This window comes from Carassius carassius, chromosome 12, assembly GCF_963082965.1.
Source record: "Carassius carassius chromosome 12, fCarCar2.1, whole genome shotgun sequence".
Taxonomy (NCBI): domain Eukaryota; kingdom Metazoa; phylum Chordata; class Actinopteri; order Cypriniformes; family Cyprinidae; genus Carassius; species Carassius carassius.
In genome coordinates, this window is record NC_081766.1 from 29479810 (window position 1) to 29506132 (window position 26323).

Sequence of the window (26323 nt, forward strand, 5' to 3'; positions counted from 1 at the left end):
CAACTTCTTCGAGAAGAAAGCACAAGGCTTGGGTTTGGTTGAATTTTCTTGATGTTGTGAGAGTATGGCTCCAACTCCTGTAGTCGATGCATCGACTTCCAGGATGAATACCTTATCGGGGTTTGGATGACAGAGCAATGGGGCCGTGGTAAAAGCTGTCTTCAAGGCAGTGAATGTTCTTTGGGCCTCTGGATTCCAATTGAGGACTTTGGGTTTTCCTTTCAGAAGGGAGGTCAATGGGGCTGTTATCATACTATACTTATCAATGAATCGACGATAGAAGTTTGCAAAGCCAAGAAATCATTGTAACTCTTTCACAGAATTGGGAACGGGCCAGGTGGTGATTGCACTGATTTTACCATCATCCATTTCCACTCCTCTCCTGCTCAGACGATATCCCAGGAAGTCAACAGATTCCTGATGAAATGTGCACTTCTCCGCTTTGAGGAACAGTGAGAATTCCCGAAGTCGTTGGAGCACCTGAGAGACGTGGTGTTGATGGTCGGAGGGATCTTTAGAGAAAATGAGGATGTCATCAATATATACTAACACAAAACGATTCAAGAAGTCTCGAAGCACCTAATCCATAAAACTCTGGAAGACTGAGGGAGCATTTACCAACCCCTAAGGCATGACCAGATACTCGTAGTGTCCTGCTGGTGTTATGAACGCGGTTTTCCACTCATCACCTTCCCGAATTCTGATCAGGTTATAGGCGCTCCTCAAATCCAGTTTGGTGAACATGGTAGCCTCTCTGAGCTGTTCCAGAGCGGAAGGCACAAGCGGGAGGGGATAGCTGAACTTAATCGTAATCTTATTTAGGGCTCGGTAATCTATACAAGGCCTTAATCCTCCATCCTTCTTAGGAACAAAAAAGAAACTGGCAGCTGCAGGAGAAGTAGAAGGTCGAATGTCCCCTGCTGTAGGGCCTCTTGGACATATTTCTGCATGGCTTCTTGTTCTGGAATGGATAAGGAGTATATTCGACCTCTGGGAACAGGTTCACCCGGCATTAACTCAATAGCGCAGTCCCAAGGTCTATGTGGAGGTAGTTTGGAGGCCTCCACAGGGCTAGATACGTCGGCAAAGGAAGAATAGCATGGTGGTATGATCACTGAAAGTTTCTCGTTGGGACTTTCAATAGAGGTCGAATTCACGTGGACTGAGTTAGATAATTCATTTGTGATTTGAGGATGATCATTTAAGCATGTTAAGCAGCACTTGCAACCCCAGCGAATGATTTTACCCGTTCTCCAGTCGATCTCAGGTTGATGGCGAATCAGCCACGGACGACCTAGGATAATTTCGGTTTGACAATTTTCAAGAATAAAAGGATGAAAACATTCCTGGTGTTCTCTCTCTACACACAATATAACTGGGTTGATCTGGTAGTTGACATACCCCTTATTGTTGATCTCTCCAGTTACGGCGTGGATGGAGTATGGCTTCGGAGTGGTAATTCTCTTGAGGTTGAGTCTGGACGATAATTCTCCCGAGATGAAATCCCCTGCTGACCCGGAATCAAAAATGGCATAGACTGAAACGTTGAAACTAGGAGACATTAATGTCACTGAGATCATGAGTGGAGAGGATACGGAGGGGGTATTGAAAATCGAACTCACCATCAAGCGAGGAGGACGAGATGGACATAATCGTAGAAAATGGCCTGGATTTCCACAATATAAACAGAGCTTGAGTTCATAGCAACGTTTCCTCTCTGCTTGGGATAATCTGCTGGTTTCAACTTGCATCCGCTCCACCCCTTGTGTTTCTCCTTGTTCAGTGAGATTCATATGAGGAGTGAAAACCTGGTTCGGAATTTCACGGTAACAACCTTGGGATCGCTGATCCACTCGTAGGGCTTGCTGCATAAATTTTTCTAATCCCATGTTGTCATCATAAATGGCTAGTTGTAAACGGAGTGTGGGATTAAGCCCCCTTTGAAACACTGTGATCAGTGCCTTTTCGTTCCACCCACTAGCTGAGGCCAGGGTTCTGAATTTCAACGAATACTCAGATACTGAATCTTTACCCTGTCGGAGTTGCAGGAGCTGATCGCTGACGGAGGAATCTCCCACTGGCCGGCCGAACACCTCTTTAAAATGTGTTATAAAACTGTGTAAGGTTGCTGTAACTGGAGTTTCCTGGAACCAGAGGGTTTCTGCCCATCTAAGAGCTGGCCCGGATAATTGTTGCACAATAAAAGATATCTTGGATCTCTCTGTGGAATATTGATGTGGTTGCTGCTCCAGGGCCAGTGAACACTGAAGCAGAAAACCATTGCAATCCTCCGCCCTGCCAGAGAAGGGCGCTGGTCTAGATGTCGGGCTAGCAATGTACATCAGCGAAGGAGCGGATGATGCGGAAGCGTTGGAATGGCCAGCTGTGCTCTGCGGTGGAGTGATTTCTGGTTGTGTTGGATCCATGACGGTATTTAGGTCAAGCCTTCTGTCAGGATACACACTCGGAGACAAGGGAAGTGAATCCAAACAAAGTGTTTATTTACAAGATTAAAGTGCGAGATGAGTGATGAGGTGAATCTGTGGTGAAGTTGGTAGCGTTCACCCGAGGCATCGGAGGTAAGCAGGTGAGTAGCCGCGGTGCAATACGTTGTATCTTAGTGGATAAAGGTAATTAAGACTTGGTCCTTTCCCTCACAGGAATAGACAGCTTGGATGGAAACCGAGTCTGGGGATACACAGGAGCTAGGAGATCAGATCCGGAATCATCTAGCGGATCTGGAAGAAGATCAACAGAGACACAGAATTTTACAATCTTCAGATAAGTATACTTCTCTTCCGCGAACTTGGAATGGGGTATGACGATAGGCAGGTAAGTGGTCTGTCCTATTCGAGGCTTGACGTTGGAGTGCTGTTGTGAGATGGATTTTATGTGCTGGAAAGTGACGGTGCTGATTGGGAACAGGTGTTGATCAATACTCAGGTGAGTGTGAACGGTGTGACTGGTGGATGGGACCGAGCTTGATTGGTCCCTAACAATTGGTCAGTTCATTTTCACCATATTTAAAAGACAATAGTGGTAATTATGTAATTTGTGTGTTTGTTTGTGTGTGTGTGTGTGTGTGTGTGTGTGTGTGTTTGCGTGTGTGTAAAGTATGCACTTACATTTAGACCTCCTTAATTGGGTCAGAAAATTAAAATGCACGTAAAGGTCCCGTTTTTTGTGTTTTTTTTTAAAGCTTAGATTGTGTTTTCACATTTGCAATATAACATGTGTTCATGTTTCGCGTGTAAAAAAACACAGTATTTTTCACACAATTCACTTATCTGTATACCGCTGTTTTCACTGTCATAAAAACATGTTGATGACTTCCTTGTTCTATGAAGTCCATCCTTCAGAAATACGTACCGAGTTCTGATTGTGCCAGCGGTTCCTGTGTTGTGATTCGACAGCAGCTGAGCGAACTTTGCCCTCCTGGAAATGCGATTGGGCTAGTTTTGGACTAGTTTTGAGAAGCAAGTGGGCAGGATTCGTTTTGAAAACCTGGCAATCCTGATCTGAACGCACTTGCTGGAGATGTACTTATAATCACAGGAGCGTTTTTACTGACAAGATGCGCATGAAAATCGCATTCGATTTTTTGCACAGCCCTAACATCTAGTTAACAAAGCTAAACAGCATTCCCCTTTGTGTAATAAGTTACAGAAACTTTCAAACGCACCAAATTAAATAATAAAATACACTTACCGGTTGTGGTTTATAAACAATGCCTTCTCCAGACAAAGAGGGAACTGCTCCATCTTTCAAGAATAATCTTTGTGCGAATCCGGCATTAAACTGATTGAGATTGAGGAAGCTGTCCTCAGCAAAATGTGCTGCACATAGTTTTACATGTGGATTATAATTTTCGGGAACCGAAACATAAATTGTAACCATTGATCTCTAAGTACAGCGTCCCTGGGAAGCCCAAACACAGGTGATTGGACTCCGAGATGAAAATAACATCGTTTCGACGATGTGGCGACAAACACAAATGCAGCTCTTCCTCTTGTCCGTCGGACCGCAACAAGACCACGCCCCCTTTTTTGTGTATTCATGTGGGCAGAGGTTAGTCAAAAAACGGTTTTAGTGACGTCATTACTGCAGAAACTAGAGGGATGTAGTCCAAAATGGTTGTTCGTTGTAGGCGAATTCTGTTAAATAAAATGAAATCTTGCTTGGCATTGAACTTTGAGCTTTAGAATTTTACAGATATTATTTATACTCTAACAACAACATTAAACACTAACTAAAGTTTGAAACATGGGATCATGAAGAATGGGACCTTTAATTATTCACAAATAATTGCATTTAAAATATATTCATAATACATTTTCATTTAACTGTAAAAATCCAGTATTTACACAATTTATTATGTTGAATGCATTTGTTCAAGCCTGTTACCCAATTTATTGTAAGAAAGAAAAAAACAGACACACAGCTGTTTTCTCCAGCTTTTGCAGAGAATCAGGCTCTTAAACTTTGACACACAATTTTTTTGAACAGGGTTGAAAAAATTGCATATATTGCAACTATTGCATATAAAATACATAAAACATATATATGATTTAGTTTGACCTCCCAGAGGTGAAACATTTTTCATTTTTTAAGGAAAGTTCATCTGAGTTCATCTCAGTCTGACAAAATCTCGGTTTAATGGGTTTTACAGCTATTCCAACCAATTTTAACTTTTTCATGTTAGCAACTTTTGCTTTTGGGATGAAGGCTGTGTCTCATGGTGTCAGAGCAAATCATTATTTTTTGTTGTTTTGAGAAGAGAAGAGAGGATAGTCTTGGTTTGGAGGTTGTTATGAGTGTTTGACATTACATTCATATAATGTACTGAGTGCAGCAATAGCGCAGAACTAATTGCTTTACCTCCTGCTGCAGAAATGGGATTTCATTTCTGATAATTGCTCCAAATGTGGTTCATAAACCAATCATAAACCAATTACTTACAATAATTTAGCTGATTTTCATCCTCCACAAATACTACCTCCACAAGTACTCTTCACTCAATACTACGAACATGAGCAATATATGCTGAATGCTTCTCTCCTGTCTTTTCCCTTTAAAGTTACAAATCCAACTCTTTGATCCATTCTCCAATTCTCTTGTAGCACTGGCCTGAACTTTTTCGGGTTACACTCTGCGTTATGCTAAACACGTTTGGCCAAGATGTTTAATCCCGAGCTGCTTATGACGTCTGACACATATTTGTCAAATAGGATTTGAGAAATGTTATTCTGTGATGTTGCCGTGGCCACAACCTGCTGGTTCCACATGACATTTTCAAATGAAGAGAGAGGAGCTGTGCTGAGATGGCACGTAAGCCTCTTGAACGCAAATGCCAAACAACTGGCAACCCATTATTCTGATGCCGAACATCCCATAGGATAAAAAGTTGGCATTAATTTACTAAAAAAGCTTGTTTTTTTTTCTTTTCCCCCCTCTGTCATTTATGTCATTATACTGTGATGTCCATGCAATGCTTCTCAATAACATAAAAACATGATGTTTTCTAGATGGTGTGACCTGCGTAGGAAAGTCACTCATAAACAGTAAAGCTATCAGAAAATAAATTTTCTTTTTAATATTGGTGACAGAGCTGAGTGGCTATCAGAAGACATCAGACGTTTAATGTCTGTCAGATTTATGACAGTGTCATGATTATAACTGTCACAATTGCTCTCAATTACAGTGATCACTGTGCCGCCTTCTCACAGTGTGTGTGTGTTAACGCTCTTCCTGCTCATCCCTTCTACAGATGTGAACACGTATGTGGGATTGGGATTATAATTGTCTTTCACACAGAGCTGTTGCAGGATTATGAGATCATGTGGATTGAGGGGTGAAAGGTTAAATGCTTATTGCTCTGCAATATACTGAGTGGAATGGACCATTTTCCTGTCTCTCTGGGTTTGGTCAAATGGGAGACCATAGCACGTTATTGCAGCATTTCCTTTCACAGCAAAATGAACAATTAAAGGGATAGTTCACCCAAAAATGAAAATGCTGTCAGTACTTACTTAGCCTCTTGTTGTTCTGTGGAACATGAAAGAGTTTCGGTTCCCACTGACTTCTATTATATGGGCACAATTGAAGTCAACATCCCACAGGATATTCTTTCTTTACAAAAGAAAGAATGCGTACAGGTTTAGAACAACCTGAGGGTGAATGAATAATGATGAAAGTATTTTAATTTTTGGGTGCACTATCCCTTTAAATTGACACAATTTACACAATCACCCTCATAATTGAAGAGATATCAGTCAAAAAATAAATTAGTAGCCTTTCAATAACCTTGGGCCACTGTAAACAGTTTCATTGATGCCATAAACGCCATGGCAACAGTGTGTTGACTTGTTTACTACATTAATGCCAGTGTATTATGACACAAATTAATGATAGCTATACATTAAATCAGAGGTGTCAAACTCAATTCCTGGAGGACCAGAACCCTGCAGACTTTAGATTCAACCCTAATTAAACACTCCTGATCCAACTAATCAAGTCCTTCAGGCTTATTTGAAAACTACATGATATGTGTGTTGGAGCAGGGTTGGCTCCGGCTTTCCAGGAATTGAGTTTGACACCCCTGCATTAAATAATGCATATTAAGCCAAAAGATAAAGATCCCAGCTAAAACAGAGATGAAATACATTACTGAACTCATACCAATTACTTACAACTCACAAATAAAATATCAGTGATAATTTATATTTATAGCATTTACATTTAGAAAAAAAGCTATTAAATGAGAGGACACCACAATGATGTTGGTATTGATTCATTCAAAGTGTCTATATTTGGTTAACACAGATTTGAATGAGTTTACAGTAATAATATTTCAAAACAATCTACAAACAGCAGATCATACGCACCAGAGGACGCATAAATATTCAGTTTCCCTCTTAAGATAAAGGAATGACCGAAGGTCTGTGCAGAATAATTGCATGTATCATTTGTTTTTGGAAAAAATTCACACACACACACACACACACACATACTCATGCATAGAATCCTGCAGTTCTTTTCAACGTCAGTCTCTTTAAAGGGCAATAGTGCCATCATGTGTTCATTCGATACAAATTGCCACGGTCTTTCATAATAGTTTATCAGGAGATCTTCAAACCATAAGACATTTATTTACATTAAAAGAGTCACACAGTAAATACGTTGACTATGCTAAATGAAATCAGAAATTATGAGGAAAACTAATCATAAAAATACATAATGTAAAAACTTCAGTATTTAACCAAAATATGTCAGATTTAAGGATACGTTATACCAAACAAAATAAGTGTGTGTGTGTGTGTGTGTGTGTGTGTGTGTGTGTGTGTGTTTGTGTGTGTGTGTGTGTGGTTGTGTGTGCGCCCTTCTCGCTGTTTGCGGTCTGCTAGTCCTGGCAGGGTCTCTTATCTCCCACTGTTTCAGCATCTGCTCTGTACAGCCCCACACGAGCGCTCAGCTTTGGCAGACAGACCGCAGAGAGAGGGGCTCTTGATCTGTGCTGAAATATGAAAATCACACAGATAGATTCATTTACCAATGACAGCTTTTGTCATTCTGCAAAGAGTGTGATTTTGAGTCATAATGTTGACTGTCGCTAGCGGATTATAGGATTTATTATTCAATGGCCCACTTCATTGCTTTTAGCACCATATTTTGTCCTGTTTTCCATTCTGAGCAGTTTCTATAATGTGGTTTAAAGCTGCATGGCTGGAGTCTGTGTCGGTTTAACTCAACACAGACAAAATAAAAGTTATGAGTGGAATTTCTGTCAATGTTCAAACAACCAGTCACACTAATACAGACGCTACACAGTAAAACAGATAAACACATTTTCTTTAAAGATGAAATGTGTATTGTTTCCATGTCAAAATAATTTCCCTTGTGAAAAAGAAGTACACATCAGGACACTACAAGTGCACATTCAATACAATTATGCCCTCTAGTTTTTCATAAGGGTTCTATTATACAAGCTTAACACACAGAGACAACTGTAAGACAGACAGTGATGGCAAATGCTGTGGCACTATCAAAATATTGCTCTGAATGTTTGAATGTTCTTATTTACACAATAACCCAGTAAACGATGTAAGTTCACTGTGTCACCTGTATCGTGTGTAGTGAAGGGTGGCGTCTATCCTCCGTTCTCTGAGTCCTCTGCATGCTCAACCCTGGGCAGCTCCACCAGCTTCTCATAGGACAACACCATCATGATCTGACCACAACATCCACCAGTTAGTCTCAGTTTTAAAGGGTCATTTCACAAATGACATAGACTTTTGTTTAGATAATTTAAAATTCTGTCATTTTATTTTGTAAATTTATTTTATTTTTATTTATTTTCCTTAATACATATATATATATATATATATATATATATATATATATATATATATATATATATATATATATATATATATATATATATATATATATATATACAGAATATATATGGATTTTAGATATTATTTTCTTTTTTTTTCTTTTTTTAAATATTAAAAAACCCTGTTGCCATCATAACAATCTTTTTATAAAAATAAGGCACTATAAAAAAATACATCTACAAATAAACTGGACAAATTAATTGTCTTTTTATTTGTGTATTCACTTTGGGTTTGTCAAAAGGAACCATCTTGAATTGTCACCACTGTTACTATGATTTTTTTATAGAAAATAATTACTAATAAAAAATAAATATAAAAATAACAAATTCAATATGGACATAATTCACAACTCATGAGAATTTCAACATTAAACTTGTATGCTAGACCCCTTGAAGTGTCAGTAGCTTGGGCACAAGTCTAGAAATGACAAAAAACATTAGAAAAAAACCAATCCCAATCTTGTCACTGTCAACCCTGTTACTTTTTTGAAGTAACACAACAACTTAATGTTATAATAATAAAGTTGCTTGATATAGCACAATACAATTTGTTAACACTTGATAGGAATCACTGTCTGATAAAATGTTTAAAATCTAACATTTTTACTTATTTCTAAATCACCTTTTTAAAATAAAAAGGCCAGAGACTCTAATGACTCTACAATCTCAAACAAAGAGGGATCTATAATAGTGGCTGTTTGCACAAATCAGTAAATGTAACTATATTTGAGCTGGTAAATGTGGTTATGATGACAAACTAAGGGAAATCTCTGATGATTTTCAGAATCAGTCATAATGAGTCTACACACCATGATGAGGGTCAGTAGGAGCATCATCATACCCAGCATCACATATAAATTTCCTATTAGACCCCCTGCCCAGAGGGGCCCGAGAATGGTGGCAAGACCCCCGACTGAACGCCGTACACCCTGACTAAAGCCTGCAGACACACACACACACACACACACACACACACACACACACACACACACACACAACACAAAGTCATTAAATAAACAGCACATTGTTTTGAATATCTAACCAGTGACGATAAGTGACACTTAAACACTCAAACATGAGTGTTACATGTTTACTCAAGATCTCATCTATCTTTTTCTTCTGTCTCTTTTTGTATTCTCAGTGGACTTCTCTTTGTTTCTCACCTTGTGTTTTCTCAGCTGTAACCTTAGAAAAGAGAGACACCTGAGACACTGCAACGAAAGGAAGTCCCAGTAACTGCAGGAACACTCCGATGATGAACTCAATCAACTCGAATGCAAAGCCACCTAACAAAAGACATATCGAATTGAGAATGAAAGCCAGAATATCACAGACGATAGATAGATAGATAGATAGATAGATAGATAGATAGATAGATAGATAGAAAGATAGATAGATAGATAGATAGATAGATAGATAGATAGATAGATAGATAGATAGATAGATAGATCAATTTAAAGCAGTTCCAAACTAATAATGCATTTCATTGAGTTGGCACCAAACTGAGCAGGCATATTGTGTCTGTCCATGCCCAGGTGTATGCCAGTTTCTCTGGACGTCTGCCACACACACACCTTGTGGATTGGCCAGAAAGATGAGGCACCAGACACAAGCCACGCTGCAGATGAGCAGCCCCACCGCCAGCACCACCCGGTCCTCCAGCACACGGCTCAGCCAGCGCACCAGGAAGAAGCCTGCAATTACCTCCACCCCACACAGACTGTACATCACACTGTTCCCCAGCTCACCGAAGCCAAAGTACTTCTGCGTCAGAGGGGTCACCATGGTCTGGAGATGAGAGAACACAGACATCAACTATTCAGAACACCCTAGAAACCACATAGCAATAAGCTTAAAACAGATCAGAACAACTAATAGCATATTTTTACATTAGTAAACATCACTCACATTTTCTTCAGGCGATGTTAAGTAAATGCAAGATTATAATTTATCTAGCATATGATCTTTCATATAGAAATTTGATTTAGTGTGAAAGAATAAAACTAAGCATTATATATCTGATAAAAGATAATGAAAAGAAACATTTGAACTCTATAACCAGTTTATATATATATATATATATATAAATAACACGACTTATGTTGACAACGTTGGTTCCATGCTTTTAGTGTGTTTAACATACTGCTATCATAGTTTGTTGCTAGCAAAATCTTGCAAGCATATTGTTAACACTATGATAAAGCATGTTTTATCACACTACTAACATTTTTAACATGTTGCTAGAACATATCTAACATATTTTAGCACACTGCTAGTATGTTTGAACATGATGTATGTTGTTAGCATGTTTCAGCATATTGCTACAATGTACTAAACTAGTAGCTAGGCTTTGCTAATGGTTCCATAAATGGGATCTATTATAGCATACCAAGTCAGAATATTCTGAAAGTCTGTGCTGTCTGAAGTTTGTTGGTAATGGCTTGAAAGCTCTAATGTGGCCTAATATTTTTGGTTTCATAAGAAGAGCAGGTTAGCTTTATTAAGCACTTGTTGCTAATCCCTTTTTTTCATCTGACAACAACAAGTGAACCAGCACTGCCACTTGTGCCACATTGAAAAAAGTAGTTACATGAGGTTGATGACGACTTTTACCTCGAGTGCTGTCTGATTGAAGAGAGTGATGAACTGAGCGGTGAGGAGAACCACCACCTCCTCCCTCAGAAACTCTACAGAGCGAAAGAGAGAGAACTCTGTAGATCTCAGGCATTTCAAAGCTGCTGAGACATGATTGAATATAATGGAGATATCTACCATGCGCACACACACACAAACACACACACACACACACACACACACACACATACTGCAATCGTAGAGCAAAGACAGAATGAGTTGATCAATAAAGCTTTTTCAGGCCACTACTCTCTCAGATTAGCACCTCGGATACAAAAAGGAAGGAATCAATGCCACACCAACTCAAAATTCTCTGCCAAACACACACACACACTGCACTTTTGTCATTTGACAATAAACTCTGGGCTTCACCTTGACTGGCACTGAAGTTTTCAAAGGGGTCAGAGGTGTCTAGAGAGGGGGAATCTGGAGGAGAAGGTGGGAGTTCAGATGAGAGCTGGGTCTCTGTCTGTTCTGGACTGACGGAGCCATACGAGTCCTCTGCTGCAGCCATGTGTTCATCCTCTAGACTCATGAGCGGCTCATCTTCTTCACCTCTGACCTCTCTGAGGGGCATGTGCTGCTCAGGGAAGGAGTCCAGTGGTGGGATGTCCCAGTACAGAACCATTACTGCAAACTGCATAAGCACCCACATCCCGCACATGAAGATCTTGGACAAAAAGGGCACAAAGACAGCAAGCTTTAAAAAACAGGCTAACTTACATAAAAGGGCTTAAAAATTATAAACAAAGAAACAAACAATAAATAAGTAAATTACTTACTGGTTAATTTCCCAAAGAACATATCTGTGTCATGTTTTAAATGTTTTTTTCTTGTTAGTTTCCTGTGTTTTTAATTTAATTTAATTTGTAACACATTACAATAAAGTCTCGTTAGTTAACATTAGTTAATGCATTTACTCACAATAACTAAGTAATACATTATTACAATATTTATTAGTCTTTGTTACCAACTTTTCATTGTTAGTTCATGTTTGCCAAGGACCATTAAATCATTTTACCCACCCATGCCCTAATAATACTAACTCTAATTATGATCTCAGTCAGGTCTGTTACATAAAGGAGACATCCAAAATGTGCAGTGTTTCCAAGCGGCATCAATCATTATGTGCAACATAATGTGTTTGAGAATTCAAGTAAATTAATAAGAAATGAGTCAAAAACAGACTTACCCCAGGCGAGGTGTACTTATTTACAACAAATGGACCCAGTTTGAAATCACACAACCTTAGAAAGATATTGAAAGCAGGACCTGAAAGTGAAAAAAAGCACATTGAGTAAATTTTAAATGGAAGAAAGTGCTTTTGCCATTTATTATGTTGTAGAACACTGACTCACCGATCAGAAGTCCAGCCTGACGGCACGCCATGACAGCAGCAAAGACTCCAGCTCGCTCATCAGGGAGAGTAGTGCGTGTGAGGAATCCAAAAATAGAGGAACCCGCTCCTGCTCCAATACCTGATGGATGCATGAAGTAGTTTATGTGTGATGCACTCAGCATTCATGGAAATATAGACATTTTTATTTATTTATCTATTTATTTATTACGATATAAAAATGTATAGAAATTATATTTCGCATACAGAAAATGAATGTATTTTTATTAGGACTTTTTTCCCCACTTCATTTTGCTCCCAATTCTGAATCTATGTTACAATACATTATATCACATGTAATATATTAAATTATATAATGTATTAATTATATAAATAAAATATCAAATATACAACGTTAAATATATAACTGTGTGTGTGTGTGTGTGTGTGCGTGTGTGTGTGTGTGTGTGTGTGTGTGTGTGTGTGAACTGAAAGGCCTCTTCTAATTCTGCAGCCAATGATAGTCTGGTTCATTGTTTGATGTAAGCTGGTCCTGCTACAGCAAAACCCTTCACCTCCCCAGCTCCACCTTTCTCTGCTACAGAAGTTATGTATGACTATTCATGCAACATCAGCATACAGTATCCTAGACGGACACATATATGGATAAAAATATTGTGACACACCTCTTAATTATTGAATCAGGTGTTTCAATCAAGCCCAGTGCCACAGGTGTATTAAATCAAGCTCCTAGCCATGCAGTCTGCAGTGAATTTAAGTGTGGTACTGTGGATGCCAGCTTTACAATAAGTCAGTTCATGAGCTTTTTTGAGAGCTCCTTTGACTTGGCATATCTGCTAAATTATGTATGTGTAACAACCCAAAATAATTAAGCTTTGATATAGTCAAGCAAAATGTCACCCGGCCCACTCATCGTTTTAATCATACACTAGATTTAATTATATCGCATGGAATCGATCTTACTGCTATAGATATCGTACCTCAATGTGATGATGTTACAGACCATTTCCTTGTATCGTGCATGCTGCGTATAACTGATATTAACTATATGTCTCAGCGTTACCGTCTGGGCAGAACTATTGTTCCAGTCACCAAAGACAGATTCGCAAATAACCTGCCTGATCTATTTCAACTGCTATTTGTACCCAAAAATACACATGAATTAGACGAAATGACTAACAACATGGGAACTATTTTCTCTAATACATTAGAAGCTGTTGCCCCCATCAAATTGAAAAAGGTTAGAGAAAAACGTACTGTGCCATGGTATAACAGTAATAACTACTCTCTCAAGAAAGAAACTCGTAGTCTTGAACGCAAATGGAGAAAAACTAACTTGGAAGTTTTTAGAATTGCATGGAAAAACAGTATGTCCAGCTATAGACAGGCTCTAAAAACTGCTAGGGCAGAGCATATCCACAAACTGATAGAAAATAACCAAAACAATCCAAGGTTTTTATTAAGCACAGTGGCTAAATTAACAAATTACCAGACACCACCTGATTCAAATATTCCACCAACGTTAAATAGTAATGACTTTATTAATTTCTTCACTGATAAAATAGATAACATTAGTAATACAATAGGAAATGTAGATTCTACAGCATCTAACACTTCAGTTTCATCCATCGCACCCAAAGATAAACTGCAGTGCTTTACAAATATAGGACAGGAAGAGCTAAATAAACTTATCACTGTATCTAAACCAACAACATGTTTATTAGATCCTGTACCCACTAAATTACTGAAAGAGTTGTTACCTGTAGCCGAAGAACCGCTTCTCAATATTATCTCGTCGTTATCTTTAGGTCACGTCCCAAAACCATTCAAGCTGGCGGTTATTAAGCCTCTTATTAAGAAACCAAAACTAGATCCTAGTGAACTGGCAAATTATAGGCCTATTTCAAATCTTCCATTTATGTCTAAAATTTTAGAAAAAACTGTGTCTGCTCAATTGAGCACCTTCCTGCACAAAAATGATCTGTATGAAGAAATTCAGTCAGGTTTCAGGCCCCACCATAGCACAGAAACTGCACTTGTTAAAATTACAAATGACCTGCTATTTGCGTCAGATCAAGGCTGCATCTCATTTCTAGTTTTACTTGATCTTAGTGCTGCATTCGACACCATAGATCATGACATACACATAGATCGATTACAAAACTATACAGGTATTCAAGGGCAGGCTCTAAGATGGTTGAGATCCTACCTGTCAGATCGCTACCATTTTGTTTACTTAAATGGGGTGTCATCTCATTTATCATCAGTAAAATATGGAGTGCCACAAGGATCCGTCCTAGGTCCCCTTGTATTTTCAATATACATGTTGCCCCTTGGTAATATTATTAGAAAATGCGGAATTAGCTTCCACTGTTATGCTGATGATACTCAGCTATATATCTCAACGAGACCAGATGAAACCTCTAAATTATCTAAGCTAACAGAGTGTGTTAAAAATGTAAAAGATTGGATGACCAATAATTTTCTCCAATTAAATTCGGATAAGACAGAGATATTGGGAGTTATATTAGACAGCAACTTGTCTTTTGAAAATCATATTTCCCATGTTACAAAAACTGCATTCTTCCATCTTAGAAACATTGCCGAGCTACGAAACATGTTGTCTGTTTCTGATGCAGAAAAGCTAGTTCATGCATTCATGACCTCTAGACTGGACTATTGTAACATACTTCTAGGTGGTTTTCCTGCTTCTTCAATAAACAAGCTACAGGTAGTCCAAAATGCAGCAGCTAGAGTCCTTACCAGGTCAAGAAAATATGATCATATTACCCCAATTTTACAGTCTCTGCACTGGCTACCTATTAAGTTCCGTACCAGTTACAAATTATCATTACTTACCTATAAGGCCCTAAATGGTTTAGCTCCTGCGTACCTAACTAGCCTTCTACCACACTACAATCCATCACGCTCCCTAAGGTCACAAAACGCTGGACTTTTGGTAGTTCCTAGGATAGCAAAGTCCACTAAAGGAGGTAGAGCTTTCTCACATTTGGCTCCCAAACTCTGGAATAGCCTTCCTGATAATGTTCGGGGTTCAGACACACTTTCTCTGTTTAAATCTAGATTAAAAACGCATCTCTTTCGCCAAGCATTTGAATAATGTATCTTGAATTTGAGTGTAGTTGTATCTGATCAAATGTGCATTCTTATTCTTTAGCTTGGGTTAAACTAATTAATTTTACTTTGTTGGAACAGCAGCTATGCTAATGATGTCTCTATTTGTTTCTATGTTTTGCCTTAAGCTCCAGTCTGGATCCAGAACACCTGAGAAGAGATGATGCTGACCATCAGAGGACCTCAGATGATGCTAACCCTGAATCAACAACAGAACTAACAAATATTGCTACAAGTGTGACTGCATCATATAATAGTTATTAATTATTATTAATATTAAAAATGTTCATCATCTGGCTGACCAAGTCTTGTATAAATTTTTCTACAAAAACTGACAGTCAACACTTATAAGCTATTACTAAATATTGTAGAAACATAATTTTCTGTAAAGTTGCTTTGTAACGATTTGTATTGTAAAAAGCGCTATACAAATAAACTTGAATACAGTTTCCAAAGGTTTCATTGTGTTTTAACACAATTTTGTTCCCTAATATTAGCAAAAAGAAAATCTTATAACTCAAAAATATTAAATTTTTTATTGACATTACCACTTTAAATAAAACACCAAACTGTTATCACATTTGTAAATTATTACAGTCTCTTGGTTGGTTAGATATTTTGGTTTGCAATTGTGTGTGTGTATGTGTGTGTGTGTGTGTGTGTGTGTGTGTGTGTGTGTGTGTGTGTGTGTGTGTGTTTATTTTATAGTATATGTTTTATAATTTATTATACATAATAGATTCATAAATCTACACTTATTGTGTCTGGTCAGGATGATTCAACACTGCACTAATTACAATCTAATGAAAATCATTAATCAAACAACAGATCTCTCTGTTAGTATCTGTTTGATGTTTCATATTGCATTAATGTTGATGTTTTGCACCACAGGAGCAGGGAAGTTAACTAAAAAACCAATCTTTTTGGGACTAACAGAACAGTGCAACTTCAAAATATCCTCACCTGCAACAAGTCGGCTGGACAGAAGAAGCCATTTTGAATATCCCATAAAATACATGAAGTTTCCTATAAGAAAAGTGTGCTGCAATGAGCAATTCAAAGAGATCATAACTGCACAAGAACAAGGGATTTCTGATGTATTTCAAAACCCACGTCACATTATACATCTTCATTCTTCAGTACTGACCAACAATTTCAAACACATTGGAGAAAAGGATGATGGTCTTTGTAGCTCTGGTCTTGTCTGACCAGTGACCAAACACTGGACCAGAAACCAGCGCACTGAAGCTGAACGCAGATAGACCCAAGCCAAGAAAATAAGGTGGTGCCTCTAATAGCTGCAGATATCTCCATATAGTGGGCAGAATGACAGCTGGGAGAGAGACAGAAGACAATTTAAACAGTAGATGTGCAAAATTCAATCAGTACAGTCACCATTAATACAGTTTAAGGCTTTCTTGAAGATATTAAACACTATCGATTCAAACAAACAATCTTGCTGAATGGATTTTTTTGTAGAAGAGAAGAGAAGAGAAGAGAAGAGAAGAGAAGAGAAGAGAAGAGAAGAGAAGAGAAGAGAAGAGAAGAGAAGAGAACTAGTCAAATGTACTTACCATATTCCACGCCACTCAAAAGAAATATTAATCCAATAGTAAGAAAAGACAGCTTTCTTTTTTGTCTGTAATCCATCATAGTGTTTCTGTAGGTTATTTTCTCAGCATTTGATCATTCCTCTTCCCCATGGTCCAATTATTGTAATGAGAAGGATGATGTTCTCCATTACTGACTCTGGTATGTAACCTCGTCTTACTGTAGGCTATGTCTCTTTTTTGTGGGTCAAGGCAAATTTATTATTCAGCAAACGAAAAAGTTTCAACCATGTGGTGTCGGCGAGTTTAGAATTTAAAATGTGGTTTTGATGATTTTACGCAAACACGCTGTCGTTGTTCAGTGGATCCCTTTTCCTTGAATATGATCAGTCAGGTCACACTCATGAGCTGAAGATAAATGCTGCATAATCTCCCTCCGCATTGATGCAGAACTGAAGAAAAACGGGGTTCAGACTCTTCCAGGAATGTCTGTACAGAGAACAATCACCAGAGATCTAGTATTACCTGTGGGCTTGAATCCATTATTTATCGTGTTCAGGTGAAGTGGACTGTAATTCTACTCCCTTTAAGCTGCATCTTCACTTCTTTGGATCTTTATTACAGAAATACAGCTAATTACTAACTGACAATGATATATATTTCTTCATACATAGGGTTACACTTCATGATAATGTCACAAGGTGACGATCTTTAGGGGCGGAACCAAAATTCGGGAAGTTTGGTTCCGCCCGGAAGTGTTTCCGCCCGGACCGGAAAAACAGAACACCGGAACTTCCGGTAGCGCCGTAAGAAGGAAAATCAGGGAATTCGATGCACCTGTGCCTAGTTAGGGACAGCGGTTGGTGATTGGAGGATACGCTGGACAAGGCAGTACTTAAGGCCAAGTTATTTTACAGTCTGGGAAGCTCTTTTTGGTGTGTGTGAAGCACTGGGTTGTGCCCGTCTTGGTACGCTGCTGGTAGCTGTCTAACTCTCTCTCTCCCTCAGGCTGGAATTGTATGATTGTGAAGACATCGCGAACCTTAAAGGTTGAGAAGTGAACAGATTATACGGCGAACTGAGACGACGTGAAAAAGGGGATTGGAAGTGGCATTGATGTGAGTACTAAGAGCCAGTCGAAAGTGCCCTGTATATTGACCTGGCGTTGTGTAGATCTCTCCAGGAGGAGGAGGGTGGCCCTACCCCTAATATAGTGTGGTGGGAGAGCCGAAGGAATACTTATTGAAGTAGTCGCAACGACGACATCACTAGCTAGGCCGCATATTCCATCGCCAGATCCGAACCAAGCGAAGTGAAGGAAGACGGGTGTCCTTTCCGTACACTGAGTGTGGTGGGTGAGTCTTCGTGCTGTGAAAACCTATAATTTTGACGTGGTGTTGTATATTGCTGTGGGCTGCTGTGTATTGCCGTGTGTCCTGTCAGATAAACCCCCGCCTTCACGCACTTCGGCGTGGGAGGACAAGGAGATTGCTGGTCCTGGCCTAGTTCAGTACAGTATATGTTGTGAGCGTGCTTCAGATCTCCGGAGATAGCACGGTACGCTGTGTCCAGCCCAGAGGTGAAAGCCATCCAAAGCAGAGTAACTGTGTTTTGTGTCTAAGTTGATACCTGTGGAGAGGAAAGGAAAGAGAGTGAGTAACACAAGGAGAAACAGAGGAAACCTGTACTTACAGTGCGCTGTGTTCAGCCCAGAGGTGAGAGCCATTCAAAGCAAACTAACTGTGCTATTGTGCCCAAGTTGATACCTGTGGAGAGGAAAGGAGAGAGAGAGTGAATAACACGAGGAGGAATAGAGCGAACCCTGTACTTACAGTACGCTGTGTCCAGCCCAGAGGTGAGAGCCATTCAAAGCAAACTAACTGTGCTATTGTGCCCAAGTTGATACCTGTGGAGAGGAAAGGAGAGAGAGAGTGAATAACACGAGGAGGAATAGAGCGAACCCTGTACTTACAGTACGCTGTGTCCAGCCCAGAGGTGAGAGCTATTCAAAGCAAACTAACTGTGCTACTGTGCCCAAGTTGATACCTGTGGAGAGAAAAGGAGAGAGAGTGGGTAACACGAGGAGAGACTGAGGGAACCTGTACTTACGCCGCTGCCTGTGGAGAAAGAGAAAGCGAGTGAGCACCCAAGGAACGAACTGTGTGAACCAGTACTTACTGTGAGCTGTCATCAGCGAAGAGGTGAGAGCAAAACCAAGCTGAACTAACTGTGCCTGTGTGTCCCAGCCGCTGCCTGTGGAGAAAGAGAAAGCGAGTGAGCACCCAAGGAACGAACTGTGTGAACCAGTACTTACTGTGAGCTGTAATCAGCGAAGAGGTGAGAGCAAAACCAAGCTGAACTAACTGTGCCTGTGTGTCCCAGCCGTTGCCTGTGGAGAAAGAGAAAGAGCGTGAGCACCCAAGGAACGAACTGGGTGAATCAGTACTTACTGTGAGCTGTAATCAGCGAAGAGCCGTTGCCTGTGGAGGAAGAGAAAGAGAGTGGGCACCTCGAGAACGAACTGAGTGAACCAGTACTTACCGTGAGCTGTATTCAGCGAAGAGGAGGAAGAAGGAGGGCGCTACGGATACCTAAGACTCAGGCCGGGGCCCGAGCCCCACGCCCCGGATCCCCGTGGCCCCCTTGCTCCCTGACCTCTTCCCGGCCATAGTCCATCTGGAGGGCCGAGTCAGAGTTTAGTTTTAATTGCCCTTTCCCTATTCCCTAAGCTATTTTTAAATATTTAAATAAAGATTGTTTTATCACTTACTTGTTCTCGTGTTGCTTGGCCATTGGGTCGGGTTTGGGGACCTCCTCGAGGTGGAAGTTGAGAAGGGGTGTGGCTTAGTTAAAGCATAGCCAGCCCCTGGGTGTGACAGATTTGGCGTAGACGGCAGGGTTTCCACCTCGAGTTGAGTAACCAAGGTCGTCCAATGACCGACAACGCGGGGCTTTCAGCCCAACCCCGTGCCATGCCCGTTTTTATGGGGAGCCCCTGGATTCAAAAATATGGGGGGACAGAATCCGAGGTACGATTGTCTGAATGGAAGGCTCAACTAGAGTACTTGGCCGACCTACAGGGCCTTAGTGCAGCCCAGCGGCTTCAATTTGTGTTAAACTCCCTGGATGGAGAAGCGCGGCGAGAGGTGCATGCCGCCCCCGAAGCCGTTAGAGCCAACGCCCAAACCGTGTTCCAGTTCCTCACTGAACAGTATGGTGACCACACCCCCGTAGCTGTCCTTCGCTCCCAGTTCTTCAATTGTAAGCAGGGCCCCCGCCAACCGATTAGAGCTTTCGCCCTGAGGTTGCGAGAGCAATTCGCCCGACTACAGACCCGTCGGGACCACGGGTTGGGAGATGGAGAGACTCTATTGCGGGACCAGTTTCTTCTGGGGTTGAAGGAGGGTCCGGTGAGACAGAGCCTACGTATCCAGTTTCGAAGGGACCCGGGTCTTACGTTCGAAGATCTGAAGAAAGAGGCACTGGCCCTGGAAGGTGATGAGACTGAGGTGAGTGGTTCCCCAGTGTGTGCGGTTGTCAGTGAAGTAGCACCAGCACAACCCGGAGGCCCTGACTGGAAGCAAGCACTGAAGGCTGAACTTTTGAAAGATGTCCGCGATCAGATGTCTGAACTGTCTAAAGCCCTCGTAGGAGAATTGCGCCAAGGACGGGCGCGGGAGGAACCACGGCCGGCGCCCCGAGACCGAGTGTACTCAGAGGGAGGCCGAGAGCCGTTCAGGCGCCCGAACCACTTTAACCGGCCCCGTTTCGAATGGGACGAGCAAGGGCGACCCATCTGCAACCGCTGTGGCAAACCAGGTCACTATAGCCGCCAGTGTGGGCCCCGCAGGGCGTCAGAAGGGGGTTTTTAGGTCGGCCGGCCACTGTGGGTCGTGTGGCCGGGACCCCTCGAGAAGACCCTGGAAGAGGATATGGCTCTAGGAGCCAGATGATTGGGCGTAGCCCCGTGGCGAAGGTGAGAGTGTGCGGCAAGGAGATTCAATGCCTGGTAGACACAGGCTCCCAAGTGACGTTGTTTGCTGAGAGTTTATCCGAAGAAGTGTTTGGGAAACAAGGGGCACCAGGGGCGGAGGCCCCCTGGCTTACTCTGAAGGGCGCAAACGGCCTCGACATCCCATATATTGGCTACCGATTGACGGACCTAGAGGTTCACGGAGTGATGGTCCCCCAGAAAGGTGTGATTATCGTGCAAGACCATTGTCTGGGTGCACATCGAGCCCTGTTGGGCATGAATGTCCTCGCTGATTGCTGGGAAGAGCTATTTCGGGCTAGGCCCGTATCGAAGATACCACCTGCAGAGAGGCCCAAGTGGGAGTGTGTGGTAGCTGACTGTCGAAGGGTGCAAATGAGCCAAGTCCGCAGGGAACAGGAAGAGGTAGGAAGAGTGATGTGTCGTTTTGCTTTGTCTGTCCCCGCAAAAAGTGAGGCTGTTGTGTGGGCGCGAGTACCGCCCCGAAGAGCGGGCCCAGAAGAGTGGGTGCTGGTGGAGCCCCATGTGGATTGTCCACAAGTGGAAGTGGCACGAGGACTATCGACGGTCCGGCGGGGGAGAGTCCCCGTGAGGATACGGAATGTACATCCATACGCGGTGCAACTACATCGGCACCAACGATTAGCCCGTCTGACAACGGTTACATCCCACCAAGTAAGGGAAGAGAGGGATATTAGTTTTCGTCAGGTGTGCCCCACTGTCATCGAGGTGGCCCTGACACAAGTAGACACCCCATGGGGTGGTATGGAGAGGAGTGTGCCGAGCCACCTGGCGGGTGAGTCGTTACAAGGGGAGGATTTAGAGCAGGCACAGACACAGAAGTTACAGGCCCTCCTTCGGAGATGGCAGCATGTGTTCGCCACCCACGATGAAGACTACGGATGCACCCAGGTGGTACAACATCATATACCTACCGGGGATGCAGGGCCCAGCCGGGAGAGGTATCGCCCAATTCCGCCCACTTTGTATACCGAGGTACGTACACTCCTGCAAGGCATGCTGAAGCAAGGAGTTGTTAGGGAAAGCAGCAGCCCGTGGGCGGCCCCCATAGTGCTGGTGCAAAAGAAGACGGGGGCTTGGAGATTCTGCGTGGACTACCGTAAGCTGAACCTCGTGACTAAGAAAGACGCTTTCCCTTTGCCACGGATCGAAGATTCGCTTGCCAGCCTCACGCAGTCGGCATGGTACTCTACCCTAGATTTGGCCAGTGGCTACTGGCAGGTGCAGGTGGCCGAAGCAGACCGGGAGAAGACTGCCTTTACAACCCCGTTTGGACTATTTGAATGGGACCGGATGCCTTTCGGGCTCTGTAACGCTCCGGCCACCTTCCAGCGGCTGATGCAGCGGTGCTTGGGAGGTCAGTTAATGGAGTCAGTATTAGTTTACCTGGATGATGTGATTGTCTACTCCCCAGATTTTGATTCACACCTGAGGCACCTCGAGGAAGTCTTTCGGGCCATGGAGAAGTACGGATTGAAACTACAGCCCAATAAGTGTCACTTACTACGGAGAGAAGTCAACTTTCTGGGCCACGTGGTCAGTGCGGCTGGAGTGTCCGTAGATCCTGGAAAGGTATCGGCCGTGAAGGACTGGAAGGCCCCGAGGACAGTGAGGCAAGTGCGATCCTTTTTAGGATTTGTGGGATACTATAGGCGTTTCATAAAGGACTTTTCAAAAATTGCTAAACCCCTTAATCAGTTGCTGGTTGGCACAGGTCGTAACCGGGGCCGGGGGTCGCCCAACGTAGACTGGGATGCAAATTGTGAGTCGGCGTTCCAGACATTGAAGCAGGAGCTGCTACAGGCCCCTATCTTGGCATACGCAGATTTCACAAAACCATTCCTTTTGTATACAGATGCCAGCAATCTCGGGCTGGGAGCGGTGTTGGCTCAACGGCAGGACGGAGTTGAGAGGGTCATCGCGTACGCCAGCCGGAGCCTCCACCCAGCCGAGAGGAACGATGCGAACTATAGTTCTTTCAAATTGGAGCTGCTGGCGTTGAAGTGGGCCCTAAGTGAGAAATTTAAAGACTACCTCTGGGGTGCCAAGGTGACGATCATTACAGACAATAACCCATTAGTACACTTACAGACGGCGAAGCTGGGAGCCGTGGAGCAGCGGTGGGTGGCCCAACTGGCCAACTTTGACTATCAACTACAGTACCGACCAGGGCGTGAACACATGAACGCGGACGTCCTCTCAAGGCTGCCCGAAGCGGAAAGCCCCGGAGGGGCCAGCCCGGAGGAGGGCTATATGGTAGGAGCAGTAGAGGCACCAGGCAGCAGACAAGAGGCCGTGCCTGAGAACTGGGGATGGGATCCCCGTCGGTGGAGGGAGAGACAGGCCAGGGATCAAGATGTGCGGCTGGTAAGAGAATGGCTGGAACAGGGCCGACGGCTGACGCCAGCGGAGAGGTTAGCCCAGACGGATACTGGGAGGAGGCTGCTGGGGCAATGGGACAGGCTGGAGCTGAGAGATGGCGTTTTGTGCAGAAGGGTCAGTGACCCGAAGTTGGGCGAAGAAGTACGCCAGATCGTGGTACCCGCAGATGAGGTAACGGCTTTAGTTTCGGCGTACCACAACCAGTTGGGGCATCAGGGACAGGAGAGGACCGTGTCCCTGCTTAGGAGATTCTTCTTTTGGCCCGGGCTAGAGGCATCGGTGCACGCCCTAATTCAAGCTTGCCCGAGATGCATATTGTTTAAGTCCAGACGGGAGGTCCGAGCGCAAATGGTACCCATCCATGCGAAGGCCCCCCTTCATATCATGGCTATGGACTTCTTGACACTGGGCCGACCACGAGATCGCTACCAGAACATCTTGGTAATAACGGATTTGTTCACAAAGTACGCTTGGGCTATCCCCACCCTCGACCAGACTGCAACCACCACCGCTACAGTTTTATGGCGGGCCGTCTTCCAGACGTTCGGATGCCCGGAGTTTCTGCACTCCGATCAAGGAGCCAACTTTGAGTCCAGGGTAATTAGAGAACTATGCCAGTTGTACGGTTGCACGAAAACTCACACCACTTCGTATCATCCTCAGGGGAACGGCGGCTGTGAGAGATTCAATCAGACCCTATTGGGGCTGCTGGGGACCTTGGACCAACAACGGCAGGACGATTGGGTGAGTGCCTTGCCAAACCTCCTACAGGCCTATAACAACAGTATACATAGTACTACGGGTTACGCTCCCACTTACCTGATGTTTGGCAGACACATACGAATGCCTACTGACCTGGTCCTAGGAGTGATAGCCGACCAAGAGGAAGCAAGTGTAACGGAGTGGGTGGGGCGCCATCACCAGCGCTTGCATTTCGCCTACGAGCAGGTGTCGAAAAGGATACAGACGGCAGGAGAGAAAAGTAAGCGGTTGTATGATCGGACTGCTAGAGAAGCCCCTCTACTGCCAGGAGAGAGGGTGTTGGTGAGAGATAATCGGCGGCAGGGGAAGGGGAAACTGAGTGACCGTTGGGAGGCCACCCCTTATGTAGTCTGCCGGCAGCAGAGGCCGGGGCAGCCGGTCTATACCATCCGGCCAGAAGGGAAGTCAGGCCCCGACCGTGTGGTGCACCGGAACATGATTCGCCCATGCCCTAACTACCCTGAAGCCGTGGAAGAAGTCCCCACGGAACCTGTACCAGCGGCCCCCTGGATTGAAGGTTGGGCTGTGGTACCAGGGAGACCCGTGGTGGCACCACCCCCGATCGCCCCGAGAGAACCAGAAGCAGCCCCTGAACAAGCTGAGCCCGATTCACCAGTGAGACGATCCCAGCGAGAGAACCGAGGCCGACCCCCTGCCCGCTATGGGGAGTGGACAGCCCGAGGACGTTCTAGGGACTAGAACGGATTGGCGGGGGAGGATGTCACAAGGTGACGATCTTTAGGGGCGGAACCAAAATTCGGGAAGTTTGGTTCCGCCCGGAAGTGTTTCCGCCCGGACCGGAAAAACAGAACACCGGAACTTCCGGTAGCGCCGTAAGAAGGAAAATCAGGGAATTCGATGCACCTGTGCCTAGTTAGGGACAGCGGTTGGTGATTGGAGGATACGCTGGACAAGGCAGTACTTAAGGCCAAGTTATTTTACAGTCTGGGAAGCTCTTTTTGGTGTGTGTGAAGCACTGGGTTGTGCCCGTCTTGGTACGCTGCTGGTAGCTGTCTAACTCTCTCTCTCCCTCAGGCTGGAATTGTATGATTGTGAAGACATCGCGAACCTTAAAGGTTGAGAAGTGAACAGATTATACGGCGAACTGAGACGACGTGAAAAAGGGGATTGGAAGTGGCATTGATGTGAGTACTAAGAGCCAGTCGAAAGTGCCCTGTATATTGACCTGGCGTTGTGTAGATCTCTCCAGGAGGAGGAGGGTGGCCCTACCCCTAATATAGTGTGGTGGGAGAGCCGAAGGAATACTTATTGAAGTAGTCGCAACGACGACATCACTAGCTAGGCCGCATATTCCATCGCCAGATCCGAACCAAGCGAAGTGAAGGAAGACGGGTGTCCTTTCCGTACACTGAGTGTGGTGGGTGAGTCTTCGTGCTGTGAAAACCTATAATTTTGACGTGGTGTTGTATATTGCTGTGGGCTGCTGTGTATTGCCGTGTGTCCTGTCAGATAAACCCCCGCCTTCACGCACTTCGGCGTGGGAGGACAAGGAGATTGCTGGTCCTGGCCTAGTTCAGTACAGTATATGTTGTGAGCGTGCTTCAGATCTCCGGAGATAGCACGGTACGCTGTGTCCAGCCCAGAGGTGAAAGCCATCCAAAGCAGAGTAACTGTGTTTTGTGTCTAAGTTGATACCTGTGGAGAGGAAAGGAAAGAGAGTGAGTAACACAAGGAGAAACAGAGGAAACCTGTACTTACAGTGCGCTGTGTTCAGCCCAGAGGTGAGAGCCATTCAAAGCAAACTAACTGTGCTATTGTGCCCAAGTTGATACCTGTGGAGAGGAAAGGAGAGAGAGAGTGAATAACACGAGGAGGAATAGAGCGAACCCTGTACTTACAGTACGCTGTGTCCAGCCCAGAGGTGAGAGCCATTCAAAGCAAACTAACTGTGCTATTGTGCCCAAGTTGATACCTGTGGAGAGGAAAGGAGAGAGAGAGTGAATAACACGAGGAGGAATAGAGCGAACCCTGTACTTACAGTACGCTGTGTCCAGCCCAGAGGTGAGAGCTATTCAAAGCAAACTAACTGTGCTACTGTGCCCAAGTTGATACCTGTGGAGAGAAAAGGAGAGAGA

General features: G+C 43.4%; 1 protein-coding gene and 1 long non-coding RNA gene across 2 annotated transcripts in view; both read right to left on the minus strand.

The window, feature by feature from the left end:
- LOC132155193 (uncharacterized) overlaps positions 1-26323 on the minus strand; it is a 530067-nt gene that overhangs the window by 470700 nt on the left and 33044 nt on the right. The gene's annotated exons all lie outside the window — the stretch shown is intronic.
- On the minus strand, positions 7242-17226 carry mfsd8l2 (major facilitator superfamily domain containing 8-like 2). The gene is made up of 12 exons (XM_059562846.1): positions 17096-17226; positions 16669-16854; positions 16485-16547; positions 12388-12507; positions 12222-12301; positions 11402-11699; positions 11009-11082; positions 9970-10183; positions 9559-9681; positions 9205-9335; positions 8119-8227; positions 7242-7513 (listed from the first exon to the last, which is right to left on the minus strand). Exons 1-11 carry the CDS (start codon positions 17172-17174, stop codon positions 8147-8149), a joined length of 1449 nt encoding a protein of 482 aa, XP_059418829.1. The 5' UTR covers positions 17175-17226; the 3' UTR covers positions 7242-7513; positions 8119-8146.

Excerpts from the sequence above, each read along its gene's own strand:
- mfsd8l2 (XM_059562846.1), bottom strand. The coding sequence starts at position 17,174 with ATGATGGATTACAGACAAAAAAGAAAGCTGTCTTTTCTTACTATTGGA. Across the intron at positions 11,700-12,221 it reads ATAAGTACACCTCGCCTGGG|ATCTTCATGTGCGGGATGTG; the intron begins GTAAGTCTGTTT and ends TTTTTGTCCAAG. Across the intron at positions 8,228-9,204 it reads TCCTACTGACCCTCATCATG|ATCATGATGGTGTTGTCCTA; the intron begins GTGTGTAGACTC and ends TGTTGTGGTCAG.